At 33.4% G+C, this 21618-nt stretch overlaps 2 protein-coding genes across 2 annotated transcripts; both read left to right on the top strand.

Annotated features, from left to right (window-relative positions):
* The first annotated feature begins 269 nt into the window (after positions 1–269).
* Positions 270–2886, top strand: LOC126892217 (uncharacterized). The gene is made up of 2 exons (XM_050661723.1): positions 270–904; positions 1880–2886. Exons 1-2 carry the CDS (start codon positions 557–559, stop codon positions 2681–2683), a joined length of 1152 nt encoding a protein of 383 aa, XP_050517680.1. The 5' UTR covers positions 270–556; the 3' UTR covers positions 2684–2886.
* Positions 2887–3553: 667 nt separating this feature from the next.
* Positions 3554–5935, top strand: LOC114337857 (uncharacterized). The gene is made up of 2 exons (XM_028288405.2): positions 3554–4191; positions 5199–5935. Exons 1-2 carry the CDS (start codon positions 4072–4074, stop codon positions 5904–5906), a joined length of 828 nt encoding a protein of 275 aa, XP_028144206.2. The 5' UTR covers positions 3554–4071; the 3' UTR covers positions 5907–5935.
* Positions 5936–21618: the final 15683 nt, after the last annotated feature.

The raw sequence follows: 21618 nt of genomic DNA, 5'->3' as shown, positions 1-21618 counted from the left end.
TGATATTCGAACTATAGACAAAAATAGAGTCAAAGTAATTTTTAAAACATTGAATATTGAAAACTCGTTAATAAATCACGAAATTGTTCTAAAAAATAATCTAATATAATGAAACTTAAAAAGGTTAACATTGATGGTACACTAAAATATATTGATACGGAAATCATAATTTTAACTAATATTCTCCCACAAAATGTAAAAATGAACACGAGTAACTTCGTAGTTGAGCCTTAAAGTATAGTTTCCACCAGAGGGACATGAAGGAACTTTTGTGTTTCTGTTGCTTGTTGCTTAAAAATGTTTCGCAAAGTTCCTCAAAGTTCCTAAGTGTTTCTTCTTGTTTCGACAACAAATGTTGCATGTTTGCGATTGTTGGTGGTTTCCAGTTTTAGCGGTAAACTTCAAAAGAAATACGGCAACAACAGGCAACATAAACATATTGTTGTCTGAGTGGAAACAGATACAGCAACTTGTAGTGACTTGTTTTTGTCTAGTGCAGCTCGACGGCGAACGTGGAATAATTTATAGTCGGTCGGACGTGTGAAAAAATAGAAAAATGCCGTTCATGTGGACAAATGAGTTAGTACTCGAATTAATCGAAAACTATAAGCTTTGTGAGTGTTTATGGAATACAAAGCACGCCCAGTATAAATGTAGAAATGCGAAACACGATGCTTGGACAACATTGGCAGAAAAAACAGGCTCAAATATAGAAGAAGTGAAAAGAAAAATGAAAAATGTTATTGCACAATTCTATAGAGAAAGAAAAAAATATCGTACGTTAAAAAAGTCGGGAGCCGGCGCCGTATTTATTTCAAAGTGGTTTGCTTATGAAGTCTTGTTGTTTCTTGCGGGCAGGAACAAAGTTAGAAAATGTACTGAAAAAGGAATAACTACAAGTGAGGTACGTATTTTTTTTGTTTTATTTGTAATTTTTATACAAAGTTAAACATTATTTTGCCATGGAACCATTCCTTCGGGTGACATAAAATATTGAGCAAATTCATCTCGAACTTGTTTAGCTTCCAACGTTGAATTACGTGCTTGTTTTTGCAGTGATGCAAACATATTGTTGTTTATTTCGTTTCTCCAAGAACCTGGGATCCTTTCGCCCGTATCTTTGTCTTCTGAATCAAAGGTGCCAGGAGGTGAGTATGACTTTCGGGAATGTAAACTGCTTCTCAGAAAATTATGGAGATATACACATGCAGCAACAACTAATTCCACTCTGTCGGGTTCAAGTAGCATGGGTTTTCTTAATACCCTGGACCTAGCAGACATGATTCCAAAAACGTTCTCAGAAATACGCCTAGCGCGTGACAAGCGGTAATTAAAAATTCGTTTTGAGGAACCTTTCTCTTGAGTGCCAGGGTAAGGTTTCAATAAGTTTGGTGATAGGGGAAAAGCGTCATCTCCTAGAAAAACAAACGGAACAGCTTTTGTTCTTCCTGGCAATGGTTCTAATTCAGGCAAATTGAGCGTGTTTTGATATAACATTTTTTTGAAATGAGTACTGTCAAACACTCCACCGTCGGATATACGACCTTGGCTGCCCACATTAAGATACATCACCTCATAATTTGCGTTGGCCACAATAAATAACACCACACTGAAGAAGGACTTATAATTATAAAATTCACTGCCACTATGTTTTGGTGCTTGTATCATAATGTGTTTGCCATCCATAACCCCGGCACATTTAGGAAAATTCCAAAGATTAGCGAATTGATGTCCCGTAATAAGCCACTCCTCTCTACTCTGAGGCATCTGAAAAATAAAAAACCGGTAAATTTGTTTAATCAAAACTTCTCTCGCTTTAAATATAATTTGTATTTCATATTAAAAGAGTAAGAAGTAAAAATATATTTTTAATTTTCAGGGTGAAGATGATGGGTCAGACAGCAGTGCAACGGACAGCGGGGAAGTTGAATCGCAAGATTCCAATATAGCAGACGAGGCAGATGCAGTAACTGATTCTTCTTTTATTGTTGGAGAGGCGAACAATGACGTCGACACTCTGAACAAAACTGTTGCTGCTATTACTGAAACACCTACAAAGCCTAATGAAAACAGAACCAGATCTCCAACGCCTTCCACAAGCAGCACTACAAAAAGTAAACAGGGACCTAGGCTCTTTAAAAGTCCAAAAACAATGAAGAAAAGACAAGCTGATGTGAAAACTGACGAACGACAGGAAGAGGCATATGTATTGCTGAAGCAGCTACAAAATAAAAAGCCACGTAATCGGTTCCAAATTTTCGGCGAACTAGTTGCCTGTAAAATCGAAAATCTTCAAAATGAAAACGCTAAAAACACGGTAGAGCATTTGATCTCTAATATTTTGTATGACGCATCTATGGGTAAATACGATCGGCCATTTCCATGTTATCAAAGTTGGCATACACCTTCGGCCAATAACAACACAGCAAGATATTATTCAGATAACCAGAACTATTACTCATCCAGTACCAATGATTCTGTAACATCACCAGCCTCAACAACACACACACCTATGCCATCCCCAAATAGCTCTTGTTATGAAACTAACTATCTTCCCCAAACAGAGACAAACAATTCGACACTCTCAAAAGAAAAGCAGCCTTGTAGAAATCTTCAAGAATCATCTATATCTGATGCGATACGTCTGGCCATGTCAGATGCAGGACTTGATGTAAATTACTGATAAAATATTATTTGTTAAAAAGAACATCTCTTTAATTTTTTAATTAGATTTTTTAAATTTTTTATTTAGAATTTAAATAGAATATCTTGTTAATTTTTTTCTCACACTTCAAAAAATTGGTTTTTATTAAAATTTAATAAAATGTCTACTACTAATTACATTATGTCATTTGATTGAAAAGCTGTATATCTACCGAGGTATCTACTTACCTTAAGTTTATCCTTCAGAACTTCAGCGATTACTTTACATACTTCTGGTATAATTCTACTAATTGATGATACCGAAATTTTGAACAAGTACATCAAGGAATGGTAAGAATCGCCTGTTGCAAGGAATCGCAGTGTGAGCAGTAGTCGTTCCATTGGTGAAATGGCTTGTCTATAATTTGTATCTTCTTTCTGTATTTTGGGGGCAATTTGACATAATAACCATTCAAAATCGGTGCTGGACATTCGTAAAAAATTTTTTACACTACCATTATTTTTATTATTTCCTATGTATACATCGTATTTTTTTAATACATTGAGTAGATGCATGCCACCATATTCACTTCTATCACAGAGACTTGGTTTCACCCAACATTTGTGCTTTCTTTTTTTCTTTTTTGCCGACAACACTATATAGGCCGCCGCTGCTGCAGCTATTTCATCATCTTGATCCATGTTTACCAACCGCGGTGGAAACACTAAGTTGCTCTCTCTCAGTTATCAGAAACGACCGGAAACAAAAAGTTCTGTCAGTGGAAATAAAAAGTTTACATTTGTTGCTAATAAGTTCCTAAATTTACAAACAAGAAGAAAAACAGGCAACAAAAATGTTGCTACATGTTGCTATTTGTTCCTCCGGTGGAAACAATGCTTAAGACGCGTCCACACTGGAGCAACATTTTCCAACATAATACAACAAAAACTTGTTACAACATAAAATGTTTATATTTGTTGGAATATGTTGTGTTGCGTTGCATAAAGTTGGTGTTGCGATTCAACACAAGTTGTAGTATGTTGTATAAATCCGTTTCTAGCGGTAAAGATCAAAGGATAATATGAAACAAAGTGAAACATTTGTCAACATTGCTTCGATGTGGACGGATTGTTGCGAGTTGAGACCTGTTGCAAATTGAGTGACTAGACAGTAGACAGACCGCCGCGTCTATATTTAGTGATGGCGTTTAAGTGGACTTCGGAGAATTGTTTAAATTTAATTGACAATTATAGACAACATCCATGTATTTGGAATCCTAAAAATGTTAAATATAAATGCAGAGAATCAAAAAATGATGCATGGAATGCAGTTTGTTCAGCTGTAGGGTGCTTATCTCAGGAAGACGCAAAAAGAAAAATCCGTAATTTGGTGGCTCAGTTTTATAGAGAGAAAAAAAATATCGCAGCATGAAAAAATCTGGAGCAGGCGCTCAGTTTCATTCCAAGTGGTTGGCCTACGATGCATTAGTATTTCTTCGAGACAAAAACAAAGTCCGCCCATGCAAGGAAAGTGAAGCTGAGAACGTGGTAAGTAAACACACAATGTTTTTAGATATTAACTTTTCTGTTATTAATTATTCAAACAAATAAATAGGCAATTTCAATTTATACATGAATTATAATTCAATAATTATTCTGCCACGGCACCATCCCCAAAGGTGTAACGAAAAAATCTGCAAACTCTTGCCTAATATCTTTTGCTTCAGTTGATGCATTTCGTGCAACTTTCTTGTATGAAGTAAATGTATTACTCTGAGTTTCTCTTCTCCACGATCCTTCTAAAACACGTCCTGTATCTTTATCTTCACCGTCATATGTACCTGGGAGATTGTAGGAATTTTTAGATCTTGAACTATTCCTTAAAAAATTATGCAAGTAAATGCAAGCCATAACAACAACTTCTGCAGTTTCTGGTTCTAAAAGTAAGGGTTTTCTAAATATTCTAAAAATCGAAGATAACATTCCAAAAACATTTTCTGATATTCTTCTCGCTCTACTGAGACGGTAATTAAATATCCTTTTGGGAGACCCTTTGTCCTGCGCCCCAGGGTAGGGTTTTAGTAAATTTGGTGATATGTAATGGGAAGGCATCATCCCCTAAAAATACGTGAGGGACTAATTTCTCACGTCCTGGTAAAGAGCTATATTCTGGAAGGTTGAGTTTGCAGCGAGTTAATAGTTTTTTGAATAATGTATTTTCGAAAACTCCTCCATCAGATATTCTCCCTTGGGAGCCTACATGAAAATACAAAAATCGGTAATTAGCATCCATTACGCCGAACAGAACAATGCTAAAAAACGTTTTGTAATTGAAGAAATCACTTCCACTGTTTTTTGGTGCTTGTATTGCAATGTGCTTGCCATCCATGACGCCTACACATTTTGGAAAATTCCAAAGAACACTGAAACCATTAGTAATTGTTTCCCATTCTTGAGCAGTTTTAGGCATCTGAAATACAAAGATATCATTACTTGTGCTAAAAATGTAGATCACTGTAGTGTTTACATTTTATACAATGTATTTTTCTTTTCAGGATGACCTTAATGACTCTTCCTCCGAAACGGATTTAGATGATTCACAAGTAACAGATTGTGATGAAGGTGGAAATGAGACCCAAGAATTTCAAGATGCAGAAAATGGCAACGAAGGCATGAAAGACTTGTATGACGATGGTTCTCAAAACCCATCAACATCTAACGCTGCTTGTGAGAAGCCTTCGGCATCTAACAAATCCTCTCAAGAGCCTCGTAAAAAAACCGTGGAAAATCCGAACAGCACAAATCTTGATGAATTTAAACACCCTAATAAAACTAGACGTGTCACACAAACACTTACAAGAAAAATCGATGATAACGCTCGAAAAGAAGAGGCATATAAAATAATTCAAGACATACAAAATAAACGACAGCGAGACAAATTCGATGTATTTGGAGAACATATGGCGTGTAAAATTAGGGATTTGAATACCACCTGCGCACAAAATATTGTAGAACATCTTATAGGTAATATTTTGTTCGATGCAAGTATGGGTAAATATGATTATGGAATGCCACAATCAACTAACACATATGAGCCAATTTTATCAATGCAACCTTCCACGAGACCACAATCACATTCATCGTATTGCAGCACACCAGCTATATCACCAGCGGAGACATACATACAAAACTCTTCAGACTCCTCTACTGCTTTTGGTTCCTCAAACATTCTCGCAGAGGCATTTCAATTAAGTAACATGTAAAACTTCTAAAGTTATCAATAAAAAAGTACAATAAAATTTACTTACCTTAACTTGGTCTTTAATTGCATTTACTAGCGCAGCACATACTTCTGGTACTATCTTTGAGATAGCTTGTTTCGAAATCTTAAATAAATACATCAAGCTGCTGTAGGAATCTCCAGTTGCCAGAAAGCGCAATGTTACAGCTAATCGTTCTTGTGGAGGTATAGCCTTTCTACAGTTAGTATCTGCTTTTCTTATCACTGGTGCAATTTTTTGCAGCAAAAATTCCATATCTGAACTACTCATGCGCAAAAAATTTTTGAAGCACCCATCGGTTCGAAGTTCTAATAAAACGTCATCTTTCTTTAAATCCGATAATATTTCCTTTCCACCATATTTTTCCCTTTTCTTCAAACATGGACGGACCCAACATTTACGCTTCCGTTTTCGTGAATCACCACACAAAATTAGAAAGCACGCGGTAGCAGTTAATAAGTCTTCCTCCATCATGTCACAAAACTACAGCAGTATGGACAGAATGTTGTACTCAACTGAATTTGTGATTCAACAAGTTCAAACATTCATTAACATTGTTGCACTAGTGAGGACAGTTTGTTTTATGTCAAAAGTTTAATAAATTAAACATTTAGCAACTTGTTGCAACATAAAATTGCTACAAGTTGCCAAATGTTGCTCCAGTGTGGACGCGCCTTTATGTATATTCTGTAGTTCAATGTCTTATAGGATGAGCCAGATAAAGGGTATATTAGACATATCTCGAGAACTAAAGGTAAGAGAATCATGAAAATTGGAATACACGGGTTTTGAGGTATGAGCTATTTAATGAAAATATCTTGGTCTCTGCCACTTCCGGTTATACCGGAAGTTGATTATAACGTCGTTTTTTTAATGGGACACCCTGTATATTTTTACATTTTTGGATTCTACTCTACTGATTTGTATCCAAAACTCAATTTATGTTTAGTGATTTTTAATATAGTCTATTATTATCAAAAATTATTAATATAGCGAAAGGTTTAACTTTAGTATACAGGGTTGGTCGAAAATCGGAATGGGTATTTTATGAGTTTTTTTAAATGGAACACCCTGTATTTTTGTATTATAATGAAATGATATTTTATAGTATTTTTTTATTTCTTAAGCATTCCCTATACCTAACTGCTTTAGTTTGTAAATTATTCGTAGTTCTTTAAGCCAAACATTAATTGCAACACTACTATAATGTTAACATTTGGTAATGTCGCATGTAGTGCCAAGTTGCATCTAAATGAACTTTTTAAGAAAACTAATATTTTAAGCATTTGTTTGATAAAAATTGGAGGTTGGAAAATCCGCCATGGAGGTTGCCAGATCTGCAAACAAGTACATGAATTTTTGCATTAACATAAACCGAATCAAGAGATAGCAATTACGTGGTAGGCTCAATGGTTTCAGAAAAACACGTACTACAACTAGATAACTAGAGTTTGTAACGATTAGTTATTACCATCGTTACTAAAATATTTATTCCAATAGGAACTAGGTATGCAACCAACTTTACTGACACTTGTATTGAAAGTTGCAGTTGATCGACGACAAAGTTGGTAACTTTTGGGGAATTCAGGGTTTATAAGTTGGTTCGCCTGTCGATACGGCTTCCGGCTGTCGTGATTGTCATTGCAGAAGGGGCTGGTCGTCACTTCAATCTTGGCTTTTGTTGAAACAAAAGACCAATCTCACCAGTGGCCATTACAAAGAATATAAAAGTTTGGTTGAAATGTTTTAATAGAATATTAGTTTACGTGAGAAGGAGTTGTTTTGTTCTTGGTTGTTAAGTGTTTTGGGAAAGAAGAGTTTTTGTTTTCCAATACCTTTTTTTTTGAAGAGTAATGGGTATGTATTAAAGAAATGATGTTTTTTCCTTAAATAAAAAAATAACCCTTGTATTCATTCTCAATATCTTAGATATATTATCTTTAAATGAATTGTTATTCTTCAATCATCAGATTTGCAATATTTCAATACCATCGCACTTATTTTTCTACAGAGAAAAGAATTCTTTCTGACTATATACTTCCTGTTCAAAATCAGTTTGGAATCAACGACCATTCTCATTCTCTCCTTTATATAACTCCTTAAAGTAATCTTGATTACCAGATTCATATTTACTTGTTCAAATACTTCCTTATACTCGCTTAAAAAGGCTCTTTCCAGTCAAGGATAATCAAGGTCAATGACATTTCAAGCATGTACATCAAACTTCATTTTTTACTTAGATTTTTTCTCTGTCAAGTTCTGATAAGGTGGTACACCTTTTTGCAGAGGCCCTGTTCCTTGTGCGCTCAAGGCAATCAGCTGATCAAGGTTTGTTTTTTTTTAGCCACTGGTGGAGACCAAGATTAAGTCCTAGGTTTTTGGAAATGGAATAGACAATCATTTTGGGTTCTTTTGGCATTGGATGGATTTTAGTTTTTGTTTTTTTGAAGATAGATAGTTTCCCCGGTGCTAGGAAGTACCTCCTTGTCGCACCTCATCTTCGTACCTTCTGGTTGGTGAGAAGTACTCCCCCTAAGGTAGGGAAACCGGAAGATACCTTACTTGGCTCTCCCTGTATCAACTTAACCGGAGATTGGAGAGGCCACAGGCCTACTTTTTGTTGAAGCGACAGGTTTTTATTACTAAAATTTACATCTTCAATTCTTTTACATAATTTTTTTCAACTTTAACATTCTTTAATAACATAAATAACCTTAATAATCATATAAATTCATTTTTCTAAAATCGATTCACTTTATTAGTTTCAATATTTTTCTTTTCAACAAATTTTATGTCATTTTCATTATTGTATTTTTTATTTAGAATAGTCCGGAGATCATAACCTATCTGGTAAGATAATGTGCACAATATCTAGGGTTATTACATTACCTCTTTAATAATATTTATTGCATTCGTAAGTATTGTCCGGTTTGTCATTCCGATCAGATGCGGGATTGTCAACCAATGTTGTAATACTCCTTAATAATAAGTTTTGTACATGCATATTTAGATCAACTAACTGTCTTGGTATAATAAATTCAATACATTTTTCTTTTTCTACTGTAATATCTGTGTTATAGACAGGAACGTACTAGCCTAGTACGTCAGGTGGTTAGCTAGTTTGTATAAATTGTATATAGGGGTTATAGGTATTTTTCTTCATTAAACTTGTTGGTTGTACATACTTATATGTTTTATTATCCTACCATTTTAATAGTATTAGTTAGGTACAGCAATACAAGTCACTCGGCGAAGAATTCATTAAATCCTTTCCTGGCGCCCTTATACGTTCTCAGTAATATTTTCTCGGTCAGTATTCCTCTTCTTTTCATCCCTTCTTAGTTCTAATTTATTTTCTATAACACTTCAGTACTTCATTAAGTATTGTCTTATCTCGGGTGTGCAAATTCGGCCTAACCCTATCCTGAGTCTCACTTATCAAGTCTCTTGAATTTCCAGCTAGCCTATTTCCGTAAAACTTTACGTCATTTATTAAGCTACCCCATTCAAACAGAAAACCCATACGTTACATTGTAACATTCAGTGTATGTCTCATTTACGATAATTTCGATTAAACAATCTTGTCAAGTATTAGCACTGAATATTAGGGGCATTTGAGTTTTATCAACATTCGTCAATCATAAATAAATACTTAACCCGTTTGGAGCGAGCTATCAAGTTTTTACACAATATGGAGGCAAATAAAATACATCTTGTGAATTAGTTATCTTAAAAACGTCAATTTTGGAGTTATTAAGCTCTAGTACTAAGGCGACGATATGTCACACAACGCAGTAGTAATTCTTAGTAACATCAGCCTAGATCGTCTTTCACGTTCCGTGACGGTTTGACATAAAAACGCGAGCATTTTTCACTAAAAATATATTTTCGCATTATTACCAAAGAAAAGGTGTTTTGATTCTTTTATTGTGCAAGCGGCCATGTTGAGCCTTACGTTTAAACCTTTAATTGTATATAAAAATCATAAATAAACAAGTAGTGTATTCTTTCTTTGGTGTATGTACTGTTACCTCATCCATTCATCAGCCTGTAAGAACCATCCCTACTGGAAACAAAGTCCTCACAAGTCCTTTGCAGCAAGGCCTGAAATAACGAACAATTCAGCTCTTTAATGTGGGTAGCAAAGCATAAAGGCTACCCAACTCGTTCAAACTAAATTTCAACGCAAGAGCTCCAAATAATTTTGTTAAAGAGTTATAATCAAATAATCCAGTTGTCCAAATAATCAAGTTAAAGAGTCTCACACACTCATTAACTTCTCGAAATGTATACTAGTGATATAGTCGAACGAATAGAGTCACTAGTCGAAAAACTCATCCAGAAACAAGCACGACCCAACGATGCAACTAATAAAACATTTTTAAAACCAGAGAGCATTCCTGAATTTTTTCCGGGAAATCCAAATTTAAGCTCTATGAAATTGATAGAAAAAATTGAACAGTTGGGATGTATTAATTACTGGAACGAATCTGCTCTGATATTCCACATACAAAGCAGATTGAGTGGATTGGCCAGAACATGGTACATGTACAATAATTTGAATACATATCAGCTGTTGGGGTGAGCGGAAAGAACTTATCTTAAGAATATTTCCAGAACACCAAGATTTTGCTGGAATATTAAGGAAAATGATGGACATCTATAAGTTAATGTTGTTCTGAAGCTATTTCCTTGTGGCATTTTTATAATTAAGTATTTTCTATGGGAAATAAGCCACAATTTTACTAAAAAATGAATTTATTAACGTTTCGAAGCCCAAATCGGGTTTCGTTGTCAAAATAGAAAATACTATTAAAATAAACAAAAATGTTGTAAGTAAAAAAATTCTTCTAATAATTTATTTAATCTGACTCATTTATATTGGCAATTCAGACGTATATTATACATTTTAAAGTAGAAGACTTTAAAATGATATCGCCAATATTTATGAGTTGCGTTCCTGGGACGACTTTACTAAAAGATAGTTCATTCGATTACATGAAATCAATCCCAACTCAAGAATATCCGTCGCAAAAAAATCATAACATGTGATCTGTCTTTAAAAGACAACCAAATGCAACGATGACAGTAGAATTCTCGCGTTAGAGATTCCATAGTAAATCACGAGGGAAAACCAGGAAAAAACCTCGTGATACTATCCCGACATTTGATATTCTTGAGTTAGAATTGATTTCATGTAATCGAATGAACTATCTTTTAGTAAAGTCGTCCCAGGAACGCAGCTCATAAATATTGGCGATATCATTTTAAATTCTTCTACTTTAAAATGTATAATATACGTCTGAATTGCCAATACAAATGAGTCAGATTAAATAAACTATTAGAAGAATTTTTTTTACTTAGCAACAACATTTTTGTTTATTTTAATAGTATTTTGTATTTTGACAAAGAAACCCGATTTGGGCTTCGAAACGTTAATAAATTCATTTTTTTAGTAAAATTGTGGCTTATTTCCCATAGAAAATACTTAAATATATAAGTTACCCACTGAAACTTGGGAACGCTACTACTTTGAATAGATGGAACGTATCAGTGCTTGTGAAATAACTGGAAAAATGCCATTTAGTGCTTAATTGCTGGTATTAAAGATCCTACCATAAAAGCAGGAAGATACGATACTCTTGATTATAAGCTGAATATTTATCAGCTCTGTGATTTGAACTAGCAGCGTCTTCATCGACCAGTGTACAACTGAACAGAAATGGTCAGAATCATTTAAAAAAAAAGATGGCACACTTCCAGAAAAATTGTATATCAAGTATGAACCAAGATGCCACAACTGCAAAGAATAAGGTAATTTTGCAAACAAGTGTAAAAAGCCAAGATTGAATGAACAAAATGTAAACGGTTGGGACACTTAAAAAAATATTGCGGAATAAAATCTTTTCAAAATCATGTTATTGAACAAGAAGGTACTGAATCAAGTGATAGGGAACTGCTAAATGGGTTAAATAACGATTACTTAATAATCGTGCTACGTAATTAGGTTAAAAATAGTAAACATTTTTTTTTGAATTGTGAAAACTTGACAGATGGTAATAGAATGTACTAAAAATGCGGAATGACTCGACTTTTTTTAACATTAGCTTTTTAGTTAAATTAGTGATTGGTGTTCAATTTTCATAAAATTTGCAGTGGTAAGTGTTAATAATGTTCTATTTTAATGTTTATTTTTAATTTGTTTAATTTATTTTAAGATATTAATAGAAATATGTTCATTTTTAAAGTACCAATATCGTGGATTACAATTTTTTCATATGGGTGATTGTAAAAATCTTTCTGTTCAAAGATTCGACTAACGCAGATGCTTAAGTATTCCTAAGACAGATATAAATGACAGAATCTAAATATGAAGAACGTTAGTCTGAAAGGAGCTGATCCCGGTTTACTAATTCAGATGTTTCGTTGATTTTTATTTGTGAAATTCGTCAAATAAGCTTCAAGTATTTTTCCAGATTTTCTTTTATACAACTCGACGCCGCCACAAACACAAAAGAATTCAAATTTCACGAATGGTAAGTCGTTTAATTTTTATTAATAACCTATTTTCATGATGTTTTTTTATGTGCACCAAGAAAACTAATATTTTCATTTACAGGTATTGTTCTATCCAATTCGACAGCGCTACAAACACTGGACACCATTTTAAGGAAGTAAACCTCATGGGATTTATTTTCAGCTAATCACAAAAACTTTTTTGCCGAAGATGCAACTTTAAGTTTGCTGTTTTTGATCGAATCGACACTGACCTATATACAATATAAGACAAAACAACAGGATTCAAATGCAGAAATAGCCTTTTGTGTTTAGAAAAAAGAGACAGTAGCGAATAGTATTCAAAATCTTGATCTAATGTATTAATGTAATGTACTTCCTAAAGTATTGTTAATACTAAATGATGTTTGTAATCCAGTTCCAGGTTTATCAAGTTTTGTTCAAAAAGTTCAGGGAGTAGATAACTTAAGTTTATTTTTATTAATCAGTACGTTAGTATCGGCTTTAGGTTTAAAAAAATCGAATGATAATAATAGAAGGAGTATACAAATAAGTGAAATTCAAACGACTCCACCAGTACTGACAAAAACAAATTTACTTAACTTTAGGAAGGTAAAAATGTAAATCAACATCAAGATTTTCCTTCATCAATCAGGACTTCCTCTACGTATAAATTTATTTATAATCATCATTAGGTTAACATTGAATACAAATTAGAGAAGTCTATCATTATTCTATAACAAAGAACATATTTTCCTACCAACAGAGCATCACCTGTATACATTCAATATCAAGGAAAAACTGTAGGGAAAGGCGAGATAGATGCCCCACAATTAATATTTTAACTTGTAAACGCACCAAGACCGCAACTAATACTTATGGCCCCCACAGACTGCAGACTTTTTAACGGCCGATAGTTTCGTCGGTTATCTAGGGACATCGGTTAACCCCAATAATAACACATCAGAGGAAATAAAAAGACGAATAATAATTGCAAACAGGTGTTATCATAGTCTATCAAAGTACTTAGCTAACAAACGTCTGTCTCAAAAAACTCGTATAAGGCTGTATAGAACATTGATAGTCCCCGTTCTCACATATGGATCAGAGGCATGGACGCTAACTAAAACAGATGAATCCGCTCTGTCGATTTTTGAAAGAAAGGTGCTACGTAAGATATTCGAAGCGGTCTGTGAGAACGGAATATGGAGGCGTAGATATAACTTTGAACTGCAGAATATCTACAAGCATACGTTTGGTGGAAAAGATATTATCACTATAATTAAGCGAAACCGCCTGCAGCGGGCAGGACATGTAGCCCGGGCCCCTGAATCGAACATGATAAAAAATATTCTAACAGCGCAACCCGTGGGAATGAGAAGACGGGGTAGACCAAAGCTGAGGTGGATGGACGGGGTAACACAGGATGCCGAGAAGATCGGAGTCGGCAACTGGAAAATGCAAGCAAGGGACAGAACAGAATGGCGTAGAAAGCTTGAGAAGGTCGAGGCTCTCTAAGGGCTGTAGCACCAAGATGATGATGAAGTTTCGTCGGTTTGTTAATCAGTACATAGAGGTATGCATATGCTCACATTACACAGATTTAGTAGCGGCCGATAAAAATGTTTGATGAAATTACTGCATAATATTCATGGTGCTAGTTGTCGCAAATTGCTTCTAAGCATTTGTTGTTTTGAGCTATTTTTGTTTGGATGGGGGTAGTTTACAAGTAAACTTATAACTAATGAACGTGACAAAGTGATGTTACTATTGAATGACTGTAAATTCAAACACAAATAGCAGCTGGTAGATGGTGAAGACAAATGGGTTTTGTGACAACCGTATGCAGTGCTTAGTTTTTTACTAAGGAAAACTATAAAGTGGCGAGAATAGAAAATGTCAATCACAACCACGAGGCAAAGATAGCAAAAATCAAGCTGCAAAATTAAATTTAGAATGCAAAAGAAAAGCTTGCGAAGAAATTTCAGATCGCCGTAGAAAAATAAAGCTATGGAAATAATAAACTCTTTAGAAGGCGAATATTTCACCATTTAAGATCTGAAAAAACTTAGAGAAAGCATTTACAACGTCAGAAGAAAATAGCAACAACTTTTGCCAAAGAATTTAGTACAAATTCAACAATACCTTGAAGACACTAATACCACTCTTAGGGATGGACACAAGCTCGAGCTTAGCTCGGCTCGGCTCGAGGCTCGGCTCGTTTGACGAGCCGAGCCTCGAGCTCAAGCCTGTTTGTTTCTTGCGAGCCGAGCTTCGAGCCGAGCCAAATTTTTTTCGAGCCGAGCCGAGCTGAATTGGAAACGAGCCGAGCTTTCCTTAACGAGCTTGTCAATATTTTAGCTAATACTCTAATATTTTTTCTATTTATTTTTGATACCACTGATACTTTTGTTTGAGAATAAGTAATTTAGACGACAAATATGTATTTGCAATATACAGTGTGTCCGTAATGTATTAAATAAATGGGATATTTCCTAAACTAAAAGTCTTTTGAAAAAAATCTAAAACACGTCGATTTTTAATTTTAATGATCTACATTTTACAACCAAATTTAATTACACAGAGTGATACACATAAAGGTGATGACGCCATCGGATTTTTTGTAAATATAACAGCTTCATACACAATACCTGCAAAGGTAAATATGTGGGCTAACAATTATCGGACCCTACTTTTCAAAGGTAATTGAAACGAGTCGCATAACATCAGTCTTTAACGGGGTATCTCGCACCTACTTTAATTTATTTATTTCCCAGTAGAATTAATCCTGGAGGTTTTGATGAAAGTTTATGGTTTCAACAGGATATTGCGCCTCCGCATTATGCTGTAGATGTTCCAAGGTACGTAGACGAAATTTTTCCGAACAGGTGGATTGGAAGACGTGGGAGTGTGAAAATTTAAGATAAAGTCATGTATCAATTACTGGATTACTTTCAAATTCTTAGATTAATAATTTGAAATCAATAAAATTTATTTTCATAGCGCATATCTTTGAAATTCTGTCCGTTAGACCCCAAGTATCATACCTTTTTAACATCAGCTCATTTTTATCGATCTAAAAATGTCACAACGTAGGTACAGAGTGTACATTTACCTCATACATATCAGCTTAATGTATATCACCCTGTATAATCAAATTTTATGGTAGAAGGTAGAACATTAAAATTAAAACTCCACGAATTCCAGATATTTTTAAAAAGGATTAAGGAAGTATCTAATTTATTACATATTTTACGGACACTCTGTATAAATTCCTTTTTAAATAATATTCTTGCATTTCGATTATCCCTAATATCGTCACTAAATATTTGAATAGGATTTATAAAATGCAGTTATGTACTTCTCATTTTTACTATAGTTACTCGGAAGAGGTAAAAATTTTAATGTAGGTAGAATCCCAATTTTATAACCCTCCATAAACTTAAACTGCCTCTTGTAACCTTCTTAAGAATTTGTTTATCAAAAAGACTAACTTCTAGGAATGCGAATATTTACATTTTACCATAACAAAAAAATATGTTCATGGGGTAATATAATCTACCGAAAAATTTGAATCTCTATAATAATTTTATTAAAGGAAAGGTACTACTACCTCGTACCTCCATACTTGAATGGTTTTGGACATAATGATATGAATTTAACAATAGAAATTTACTGTTAATCTGTACAGTTGAATGTTTTATTGTAACTTATTTCTCAGTATAAACTTTGCTAAATCTGTAGGTATTAAGAAAATAATTCCGATTTTAAGAAAACTAGCACGTTTGTATTTTACGGGTAGTAGGAAAGAAATCTAATAGTTATTACAATCTTTTCAGTCTTGAGAAAGAAGTTGAAGTTGCTGTTCGTCCATTTCTGTTTAGGAACCTAATTCCAAATTTTTCGCGTTTTTAAAATGTTTAATTACGATAGTGATGATAGTTTTATGGACACAAATCTTCCTTCTCCAAGTGAAAATAGTGAAGTGTCAACTAAGTCGACTGAAAGCGTTAGCGGCGATTATACTCTTGACGAAACTTCGACATTTCGGAGCAAGTTTACATGCTTTTTTGAGTTTAAAATTATTGACAAAATAAACAAATTAGCGACATGCAAATTATGTAACAAACGAAAAATTAAAAGTGAGTTTAAAGTAAAACTTTCCGTTACAACTACTTTAAAAAGGCACTTATTAAGTAAACATCCAAAGGAATATGGTACTATTTTTCCAAAGCTGTCTCAACCTGGAACTAGCAAAGCTGGACCACTTCATAATTTCTTAACAATTAAGGTAAGAACACATTTTACTATTGTAATGTCAATATTCAAAGTATTAACGCCAAAGTTTTCGATGTGCCAAAACAATGCAAATATTCAAAAATAATATTTTATTATTTTTTTGCATGATGTTTCAGTTTTTATTTATTATTGTTGGAAAAAAAAGTGTAATAAAATTTTTTGTTCATAACCAGTTTTTTTGGGAATTTTCTTAATAAAATTTTGGTCGATGTAATAATCTGATAAATATTTGGCATTAAATAATTGCTTAACGTTAAACAATGTTGTCAAACTGAGTAAAATTATAAAATTTTAAGCTGTTAGTTTTTAGTACTAACAATTGCATTAATTATAATGAAAATTGATATACCTACTTAACCTAAAATGCAAATCCGAGATCCATTGTCTAGTCGCAACAGAGGGGGTCCCATGGGAAAGTTCGAGCTCCCCGTGATTTAATGGTGGTATTATAAGTTTTTTGGGTCGCTGAATCCAATGGAAGTGGTCTGGAAGCCCAAATATGGTCCGTTTAATTGTTATTAACAAATTATGGTAAAATAAGGGCTTTATGAGAAGCCCTGTAAAGAAATTGATAGTATTAAGGTCTTTTTAGATTCTTTGGATAATTCTGAGCAAAAAAGGTCTCTTGTGATATTTGTCTAAAATTAGTTGTTGTCGAGTTATAAGCGATGACCTCTTCCAAACGTCATTTTAAAGAGGAAGGATGAATTTGCATTTTTTTAATATATTTTTGTAAAAAACACTTTTAAACTTAATTCAATAGTAAATTTAATTTCGAACAATTTTGCTGTAGAAATGTATGTACTTAAAGGGCATAGAACTCATACTATGCACCTTAGTTCATAGGGGTTAATTCACCCCTTTCTCAAAAACGCACCCCTGTAAATGGAAGCACTCCGCGGTTTTTTCATATTTAGAGGTCCATTGACCATATGAAACAAGAAACAATAAAACCCCGTGAACGTTGTAGTTCCTTTTAGCCATCTTATTTTGAACATAATCAATAGCCTAATATATTCTCTTCTATTACATCATCATCATTATACATATTTGCCTTTTTTGTCTTGAGCCACATCAGAATAAATATTCTTTACCGCCATGTCATTCCTAACTTTACCATAACGGCTTCTTCTTCCTCTCTTGCTAGCTCCAGGTGCGACACACATTTTCGCTTTTTGGATGAAATGGTACCTTTGCGCATTGTACGCGCCATAACCACCTTAAACTTATCTCATTTTATCTTTAATAATTGGTACCACACCCAAACTCCCTTTTATGTTTTTTACCATGTTTTATCACTTTCATTTTACTTTTATAAAACTTTTCCGTCTGCGACAAGTAATTCTTGCCGTTTTCGTCCATAATTCAGTTTTTAATTACTTCTATTTTTGTGTTGTTTGAAACCAAAGCTTACAAAAGTCTGAAAGGAACCAAAAATTAAAATATAAAACACGTAAAGAACATTTAACACTTAACAACCATTGTCTCCTTATTCTTGCTAATATTCTTGTTGGTTCAATTGCCGTAAAGTTGGTAAAAATAATTTTGTTTACCCGCTGGGCTGCTATAATAATTCTAAACAATTAGATAATTTCTCATTATCTATTACTACTTTTCTCAATGATTTAGTTTTTTAACAATGTAAATGATATTGACTTAAAGAACAAATAAAAGTTATAATTAAAATATTTTATATTTCATAATTTTCTAAAAGACTAGGTCAATTTAATTTGTTTATTTATGGAAAAACCAAAAAAAAAGTTCAAAAAATTCAGCGCCCAATTCGGTAATCTCTTTAGTGTGCAGTTCATTGTACCTACCCAACGACCTCCAATCCTATTTTAACTATTAGCGGGCTCTGGTAATTTAGTGTGAATTCATGTTGGCTGGGAAATAATAAATAGCAAAATAAATACAATAAAATAATAGCTTTATTTTAAAAATAATTCAAATTTACATTCAAATATCAAGTAATTTACACTCGTTTATGTTTATTGCAGAAATCCGTGAATGAACCTAAAGATGAAAACTTTATCGTTGATTGGGTGGCCACTAAATACCTACCTTTTTCGTTTTTTGACGACGAAGCAACAAGGAACTTCTTCGATCAAATCAAACCTGGAATAAACCTGCCTGGACGAAAAGCTTTAAAGAGAATGGTTGTGTCCCGTTTTGAACGGGATCAAAAAAAAGTTATGCATATACTACAACAAAACACATCAAGAATATCTTTTACCATTGATGGCTGGACGGCAATTAATGGAAAATCTTATTATTTGATCACCGCCCACTTTATTGATGACCATTGGCAACTCCAGTCTGTAGTTATCGATTTCTCACCTTCACATGGGCTTCATACTGGGAGAGATATTGCCAAGTTGTTTTATGAATCTTTGCAGAGCTATGGCATCACATCGAAAATTCAAGGCATAACTGTTGACAACACTGCAGCAAATACAACGTTCATGCAGGAGTTAAAAAAGCTTATTCCTTCTTTTGATGACGTTAATCAACATTTTAAATGTGTAGTACATATTCTGAACTTGGCTGTTCAAGATTGCTTAAAATCTCTGAAAATAGAAGAAGACGTAGGAGGGGAGGCTGAAGATGAAGAAAGCAGTAACGTAGATGAAGAGGTTGAGTTCGAACACAACGATGTTCTAGATGAAGATATTCAAACACCAACTAACTGTTTGGATAAAATTCGTTATATATTTAAGAAAATAAAAAAATCTGAAAAATTACGGATCCGTTTTAAAAGTGCGTGCCAAACTGCTGGGGCATCTACACAGATTTCACCTATTCTGGATGTTCCAACAAGATGGAACTCCACTCATGATATGTTGGATGTCGCATTAAAGGTAAAAAAGGGGATCGACTGTCTATGTGCAAGCGACAGTGTCAATAAATTAAACAATTTTCGACTACACCAAAACGAATGGCAGATGTTAGCCTCCGTCTGTAAATTTTTAAAGATGTTTAAAATAGTAAGCGAAAACCTTGGAGGAGACAAATACGCAACGCTTCCATCAGTGATAGTCAGTCTAAATATACTGTTAGACAAAATCGAATTACAATCAAAGTTGCTTGACGATAAACCGAATCGTTCCTGTGTAGATGAACAACTTTTAACTGCATTTCAAAAGGCCAGAGATAAAATTTTAAAACATTACAGACAAACAAATTGGATTTACTGTGCAGTACTTATTTTAGACCCAAGACATAAACTTGAAGCATTTGATAACTCACTTTGGGGAAGGGACTTAAAGAACGAATCGTATTCAGTGTTTAAAAAACTGTTAAAAAAGTATGAAGGAAATCAGCAAGCTGTAGAAAATATAACGCAAAGTACATCTGAATCGTCGGTGGTCATGGAAGTACAAGATGAGCTTGAAATCAATTTCGAAAGCTATTATCAATCAAAGGTCATAACAAAACCAAAAGACTTAAGTACTGAATTCTATGACTACATAGCACTCCCGCAAAGTACTGGCAACGAAGATATTTTAAAGTGGTGGCAGGTAAATAAAGGAAGATTTCCTGTTCTTGCTGAAATGGCCAGAGACTTACTAAGTATTCCTGCTACGTCCGTACCATCTGAGCGATTGTTTTCGAAAGCTGGCTTAATTATTCGAAAACAACGCAATAGATTGACTAATGAATCGGCTAAGTGCCTCTTATGTCTAAACTCTTGGGTAGAAAACCCAATTTTGAAAAATGTGTAAAACAATTTTTTTTTTAAATTTTAATCGTTTAAATTAGTTCTAGGTTTAATTTTATTTATTGTTGAAGTAGAGTCGTATATGTATAATTTGGTAAGAATAGAGTTATAATGTTATTTTTAAATACATACCTACACTTTCCTCCTTTCCTCTTGTAAATGATTTTTATTAACAATGTAATTTTTTTTTTAAATAGTATCTCCGATATAAAATGTTAATGGAGATACTATGTACCTATTTACAATTGACTGTAAGTGTACAAAAATATTTTTCAGGTGACACAGGTTTTTTAGTTACTTAAATTAAAAAAAAAGAGTTACAACTCATCTGTATTAAGTTTAGTGAAAGATTTATTTTATGCGAATCTAGTAATATAAGACAATAAAATACTTGATACTTTTTATTTATATTTTTTATTTATTTATGCAGGCCTTTTAGGTGGTAGGTACTACATTACAATATTACCAATAGTATTATACAGTGTGGCAAAGCCAAATGGAATAAATTCATTATTTCGTGAATGAGCGATTTTGGAAAAAGATCTCAAAACAGGTCGATTTTTATTTTTAAATTACGATTTTTTGGCATATATAATACCTACATATATCATACTAATGACGTCATCCATCTGGGCGTGATGACGTAATCGATTATTTTTTTAAATGGGAATAGGGGTCATGTGCTAGCTCATTTGAAAGGTTATTAAATTCTCTATTCAGTAATATCAATATTAACATAATTATGTATACAGTGTGTCCAAAAAAAAATTCGAATTAAATTAATTAACACAAAAAGAAGAATGTATGTAATTTATTTAATTCACAATACATTTTACTGCTGTCAGAAAACATAAAAAATGTTTATTTGACAAATAAACACAGCTTTTCGCTTAAATTAAATGTTCAAACTACCAAGAGGCAGGTGAGTGGCATCTTGAACATTGAATTTAAGTGAAAAGCTATGTTTATTTGTCAAATGAACATTCTTTCTGTTTACTGACAGTAGCAAAATGTATTTTGAATTAAATAAATTACATATACATTCTCATTTTTGTGTCAATTAATTTAATTAAAAAAAAATTGGACACCCTGTAGGGGAAAGGTAGGTAAAGTGGAATGGGTGGGTAAAGCGGAATAAGCTTAAAATTTAATTTCAAA

This window comes from Diabrotica virgifera, chromosome 9 (assembly GCF_917563875.1).
Source record: "Diabrotica virgifera virgifera chromosome 9, PGI_DIABVI_V3a".
NCBI classification, from domain to species: domain Eukaryota; kingdom Metazoa; phylum Arthropoda; class Insecta; order Coleoptera; family Chrysomelidae; genus Diabrotica; species Diabrotica virgifera.
The sequence above is the reverse complement of the archived record's forward strand: the minus strand, read 5'-3'. Positions and strand labels throughout refer to the sequence as shown.

Bases quoted from the DNA above. Each gene is read 5' to 3' on its own strand.
- LOC126892217 (XM_050661723.1), top strand. From the start codon at position 557: ATGCCGTTCATGTGGACAAATGAGTTAGTACTCGAATTAATCGAAAAC. The intron at 905-1,879 runs GTACGTATTTTT...TTTAATTTTCAG, and splicing joins AAGGAATAACTACAAGTGAG to GGTGAAGATGATGGGTCAGA.
- LOC114337857 (XM_028288405.2), top strand. From the start codon at position 4,072: ATGAAAAAATCTGGAGCAGGCGCTCAGTTTCATTCCAAGTGGTTGGCC. The intron at 4,192-5,198 runs GTAAGTAAACAC...TTTTCTTTTCAG, and splicing joins AAAGTGAAGCTGAGAACGTG to GATGACCTTAATGACTCTTC.